The 5814-nt window shown below is 42.3% G+C and overlaps 1 protein-coding gene across 1 annotated transcript; it reads right to left on the bottom strand.

The window, feature by feature from the left end:
* Window positions 1-4077: 4077 nt before the first annotated feature.
* LOC308111213 (uncharacterized protein) lies at window positions 4078-5441 on the bottom strand. Its single transcript, XM_080466031.1, has 3 exons — window positions 5143-5441; window positions 4822-4971; window positions 4078-4395 (listed from the first exon to the last, which is right to left on the bottom strand). Exons 1-3 carry the CDS (start codon window positions 5246-5248, stop codon window positions 4151-4153), a joined length of 501 nt encoding a protein of 166 aa, XP_080322157.1. The 5' UTR covers window positions 5249-5441; the 3' UTR covers window positions 4078-4150.
* Window positions 5442-5814: the final 373 nt, after the last annotated feature.

The raw sequence follows: 5814 nt of genomic DNA, 5'->3' as shown, positions 1-5814 counted from the left end.
TTAAATTTCTTCAAATTGATGCAAATTAGATTTCTAGCCTTTTTTTTTACTTGCACACAACATGACTAACTGATATGAAATGCGTTCAGACTATATCAGGCTGTGATATGACATTAATCTGTTCACTCTCACTATGTCTGCAGCCAACACAACAATAGCAAAGTGATAAAGTCATATGAAAGGATCAGCATGTTCCTGACCTGGTCTGTAGTCTACAGATCAACTATGTGCAGTTGCACGAAAAGTAAAAAGATGCACATGGTAGCGCATGTGTGTCCCCTGATGCTCACTCAGTCTTGGGAACTAAGTGAAACAGGGAAAAGTAGCTGCTGCTACATAGAACACTTAACACTCATAGCATTTTCTATGTGCTGTCTTATTGAAGGAATTTAAATAAAACAGGTCAGAAATATACTTGGTTGGCTGCTGAGGTATCATCGATGTGTGGGAAACACTGGTGCTTTTAACATGACTACAACTTAAAAGAAATTAGCTTTTAAACTTGTGTATTTTAGCATTTTAGCTGATGAATTGACTTGTTATTGTGGCGTAATGAAGTTTTAAGCACGTTACAGAAACAAGTCTTAACTAATACTTTTAAACACAGATACTAGCTTAAATGCTACATGAAATGGACAGACAACAGTGGTATGTTATACAAGCTAGCAGAGTGTAAAAACATCAATATAACCTACCTTTGAGTGTGGCAATTGTAACTTCATCCAGTTTATTCATAGCTTTTTTTACATAAAACGTCACAAACTTCGTTTATGTGGGCAAACGGGAACCTATGGAAAATTAGGACTGCGCTGGAAAAAATGTTCTTCTCTTTGGTTTTCTTCGTTTCAAACAATGGCCATGTCACAGTGGTCTTCTCTTCCCGCAGTACATTGGATTATACCAACTTGTCCGGGAGGGCGGGGTTGCATGGACAGCCTCAAGATGTTAACTTTGCATTTCCCGAAAATAAATTCAAATAATAAAAACTTTTTGATAATACAATAGCTAATATTGGGCACAGTGTACTCTATAGTACATGCTTGTTTATTGCTTAGGCCCAGTATTGTTTTAAGAAGCCTGTGTGGACTAATGGACTAAACCATGCAATTTTGGGAAGAACAGGGCTCATGGGAAAATAATTAGTGGGGCAGCTAAGCAAGCAGCTAAGGCAAGAAAAATGGAGAAAATGATTTGGCGTTGTGTTATCTACTTTGTTTTTGTGGCTCTGACCCTGAAATCTTTGCTGAGTCATATTAATTCTGCACATAGCCGTAGTGCAGATTTTGGTGTTGTTTGTGGAATCGAGGGTTGTGTCAAAGAGTATCGAGTTTACACCTCACTTTGGTATCACATTCGAAGAAGCCACTCTGAACACCTTGACATTAATGGAAGCAGCAGCAGATTGTGGCAAGGGGAGCCATCCACATCAAGAAGGTAAAAGACTGCAACTAATTTTTGCTAATCTCTCAAATATTCTCGAGATTATAAATGTCTGAAAAAAATATATAAATTAGTAGGCTATGTGAATAATATATATTATTATATTGTTCTAGATAACCAAAAGAAAGTAGACGTGGCCGATACAAATAACAGCAGAGATTGAAATATTTTCAGAATAAATCATTTTATGTACTGTAATTCCTCCTAAACTACAACACTGCTGTCTGACTGGCCTATTATACCTAGATTTATCATATTTAAGGAAATGCATGGATCCACCCCCTGCAGTGGTTCTCAAACTGTGGTGGTACAAAGAGATATCCAGTCCAATAAAATTAGCATGTTAGGTTAGAAGAAAGTGATGTTCTAATTTTACAGTTGTGGCATTATCAAAAATAGTTTGCAATTCATTTTCTTTCTCTCATCTTACCAATAAATGAACTTATCTTTACTGCAGTTCTACAAAAAGGAAACCCACATCAGCGGCAGACAGAAACAGCAGCAACATGTGGGCCAGCTAATTCAAAGGTGGAGAACAGAGGCCAACCAACGAAGGATACAGCAGTGGACACCAGAGTGCTTTCAGCGCAAGATGCAACGATGGAGAATAACAGGGTGCAACAACGTCTGGAAAGTGACAGTCCAAAACATTTTGGTGCTTTTGGTAATAATGTTTCATTGTATTCTGGCTTTGACGATGGCCTCCATAACTCTCCAAGGCACCCTATGTGGCCCCAGACTGTTGATGATAATGTACACATCCTGGTGGCTTGTCCAGATGGCCTTGCAGATAGCCCCACAGCATGCCAATCTAAGGTAAGTCTATTGACAGTTGTCTTAAACACACAATAACACACATGTAATTTAGTTTTAATCAGTGTAATACATCCATACTTATTTCCTTTTTTTGAAGGATGACTCCTGCCACAATGTTCTAACCAGACTGTAATTGAGTTGACTGCAAGAGAAAAACACCATCTTTCACAGGTTGGTCTTTATGCAAGATTATTATTATTATTTTGACACATGGCTATGGTTATTTCTTCACAGAATCACAGAAATTATTAAATATTTGTGTATTGTCATAAACTGTTGCAGCCTTTAGTGCTTTTTCTAAAAGCTTATCCCTATTGGTGACAGAAGTTAGTCCTTTTGCATTTCGTCTGCTTGTATCTTTAGCCCCGTTTCCACAGTGCCCCTTGGTACCGGTACCGGTCAGGTACCGGTTACTATCCGTAACCAGACCCGTATCAGTGCCGCGTTTCCATTACACGGGTAACGGTTTGAAATGTAGGCGGGGTTATGAACGGCCGCGTAATCACACAGGATGTGACGCCATTACGCAGCGGTCAACGCAGGAGAACTCGAGGAACAAACATGGAGGACTATGAGATCGTCGTGTGTTTTCTTCTGGATTTTTGCTTCCTTGCAAAACCGGAGAGCCGTGAGCAGGAGAGCCGTGAGGAGGAGAGGCGGGAGGAGGAGGAGAGATGGGAGGAGGAGGAGAGACGACTGCGGGAGAGAAGAAAGAGGCGACGCAACCGGGTAACTGTACTTTACTTCAGTGAAAATATAGAGCATACTTTTACTTTCACCCCATGACGTTTGGCCCCAATTAGCTGTAGTTTTTACTCCATTACATGTCTAAAATGCACCTCATGATTAATCAGCCATTAAAATGTCACCTTCATAAAAATGTTGTTTTTTCAATAGTTACTACTAGTAGTTGTTTTACCGCTGCAGAAGCCATTTGTACTTCCTTTAGTTTATTGTAGTTATTGGGAAGAGATAAATTTCACCTGTAATTATGATTATGTCCTTTTCCCCTTTTTTGATTATGTGTTACCGAAAACGGGAAGCCTCATACTGGGCTTTTTTATTATTTTAAAAGTGTTTCCAATTGTCTTATATCACTGGCTTTTAATTAAGATTAGATAAGATATCCTTTATTTATCTCACAACAGGATAGTAAAAAAGAAAGAAGCACACACAGCAGAAACTAGAAAAAGTTAAAAATACAATATAAAATAGAAATAGATTGATGTTTAAATGTGTATAAATGTGCTGTTATGTCTCCCAGGTCATCCTGGCAGCGCTGCAACAACACCGCCACAGGCCTACAAGTTGGGCTGTCTCTCGAAGCAACGACTGGTGGGAGAGGATAGTGCCTGGCTTCACAAGCACACAGTGGCTACAGAACTTCCGGATGTCTGAAGAGACCTTTCGCTACCTGTGTGGGAGAGTGTGTCCGGCGATGTCCTAAATGCATGAAGTATTTGTAAATAGAGCTGTATATATTTGAAGAACCTGTTTGGTGTTGTGTTATTTCAAAAACCTGTTACTGTTACCCGAGTTAGTTTTGTTTTTCTTGTTCTACTTGTTTCAGGCTGCATTAAATCTGCAACACTGATCTTTGCGCCCTTGTTGTCCATCTACAAACCAAACAAATCAGAAAGCTCACTGCTAACAACCCCATACAAGTCTTTCTGAAAGCATCTGACAGAAAAAATAATCTGAATTGTAACAAGTTTTCATTCCAAACTTTTTCCTCACAAAATACGGCTCAGTTCACACCACAGTCAGAGTGGAGACCTCCAGCACATCACAAGTGTTGACCAAAAAGTAGATGCGCATATTGGGGTGTGAAAAAACTATTTATTGGAACATATTATTTACATATTTGAACATAATATTTACATATTTGAACCGGCTATTCATTTGGCCCTGTGCCACGCTGGGCTCTCAGGGCCTGGGCAAGCAAAGCCACCCCCTGGCGCCGTTCCTCCTGCCTCTCCTCCTGGCGGGCCCGGACCTCCTCCAGACGTGTACGCTCCCGCTGCTCCATTTGCTGGCGCTGAAACTCCCTATTGAGGTGTGCCTCCCGCTCATCTGAGGCCTGCATCTCCCTCAGGAGCTCTGTCAGGTGGTGGTGTTGCTGCTCCCGCCTCCTCCTGCCTAAACAGCAAACGGCGAAAGAACTTTGCATTGGACAGTAACAATATAATAATACATTTAATTTGGCAGCGCCTTTCACAGTACTCAAGGACACTTCACAGAAGTATAAATATACAAAACAGTGAATATGCAGCTTGAAACGTCACAAGGATGTGTGGGAAGACACTGCCAGTGTGGAGCCTATCACCTCACTGCTCTGCACTTTAATTGTTTGATCATAATCTGTTGTTGAGTGACGTTAAGCATGAAAATAATAATATAAACATCCAGCTGCAAAAACAGCAGAAAATATATCAGTACTCTGCATCATTTGTGCTGTGCATTGTTAGGTATTTATCACAGTATTCAATGTAATGGTGCATGTATATACTTCTACTTAACAGAATACCAGTACTGCAATAACAACATGTAAAAGCTACTCCTTACCCGGGCGCTGCTGGAGCGACACATTCCCAACCCCTGGACGAGGTGGTGAGGCTGGTGGTGATGGGGTTGGGAGTGACGGTGTGCTGCACCGCCCCTCCACACTACTGGGTCCAGGGGAGGTGAAATCCTCACCCATCGACTCACTTCCTCCTGCAGAAATGTAAACAAACCACACGTTCAGACTGCGCCGATAACTGGGGCTGAAGCTCACTAGCTAAGAGCCGCGTGCTAAAGCTAACTAGCATAGCCGCACGCTAAAGCTAACAGGCTCGCGCCTCGCGTGAATACAAAAAGCATGGATTTCAGAGTTTAAAAACTTACCATCTCCCTCCACCAGAGACTCCAGCAGGGCCGTGGCGCTGTCCAAACCGGCTTCTCTTCCCTGACTGGCCGGTCTGTGGCCATAAATTTGGTCCATGGCGTCCATCCACCGCCAGTGCAGGACTTCTACTAAAGCCGTTACACCTCATCCTCTCCGACACCGCCCTGAAGGTTTTCTCATTCCTTACTGCCCCGTCTAGCTCTTTTTGAATTTGCTCTTCTCCGATTATGGAGAGGAGCAATTGCACTTCTTCAGTCGTCCAAGGATCCATTCTTCACTTTCTTTACTGATTTGAAACGGCGGGCTTGCCGGTAGAGTAGCGGTTGGGTTGTCACAGACCAATCAGCAGACGACAGTGTTGAAGCTCCTCCCCCTCATTTCCGGGAGGTTGCGCCTGGTATCCCAAACGGAGGGGTAGCGAGGGGTAGCGAGAAATGGTTACCAATGGCACCTGTTGGTATCGGTAACTGTGACAGTGGAAACGCACACCAAACGGTTACCACAGGTCCTGTACCGGTACCAAGGGGCGCTGTGGAAACGGGGCTTTTGTCCCAGCCTACATGGCCACATGTATATCTAATCCCTTAGTTTTTTACCACACATAGCCCCTGTAATTGCTTTTCTATTCTGTGACACAACTGACATCTTTTAGAGATCTGTCATTATGTAAT

The sequence above is a fragment of the Lipophrys pholis genome (genome assembly GCF_963383615.2).
Source record: "Lipophrys pholis genome assembly, chromosome: 6".
Taxonomy (NCBI): Eukaryota; Metazoa; Chordata; class Actinopteri; order Blenniiformes; family Blenniidae; genus Lipophrys; species Lipophrys pholis.
The sequence above is the reverse complement of the archived record's forward strand: the minus strand, read 5'-3'. Positions and strand labels throughout refer to the sequence as shown.

What these genes read in the sequence shown, in the direction of transcription:
- LOC308111213 (XM_080466031.1), bottom strand. Translation starts at nt 5,248, where the DNA reads ATGGACGCCATGGACCAAATTTATGGCCACAGACCGGCCAGTCAGGGA. An exon ending in GTCTCTGGTGGAGGGAGATG is followed by an intron (nt 4,972 to 5,142) that starts GTAAGTTTTTAA and finishes ACATTTCTGCAG; the next exon opens with GAGGAAGTGAGTCGATGGGT. An exon ending in GTCGCTCCAGCAGCGCCCGG is followed by an intron (nt 4,396 to 4,821) that starts GTAAGGAGTAGC and finishes TTTGCTGTTTAG; the next exon opens with GCAGGAGGAGGCGGGAGCAG.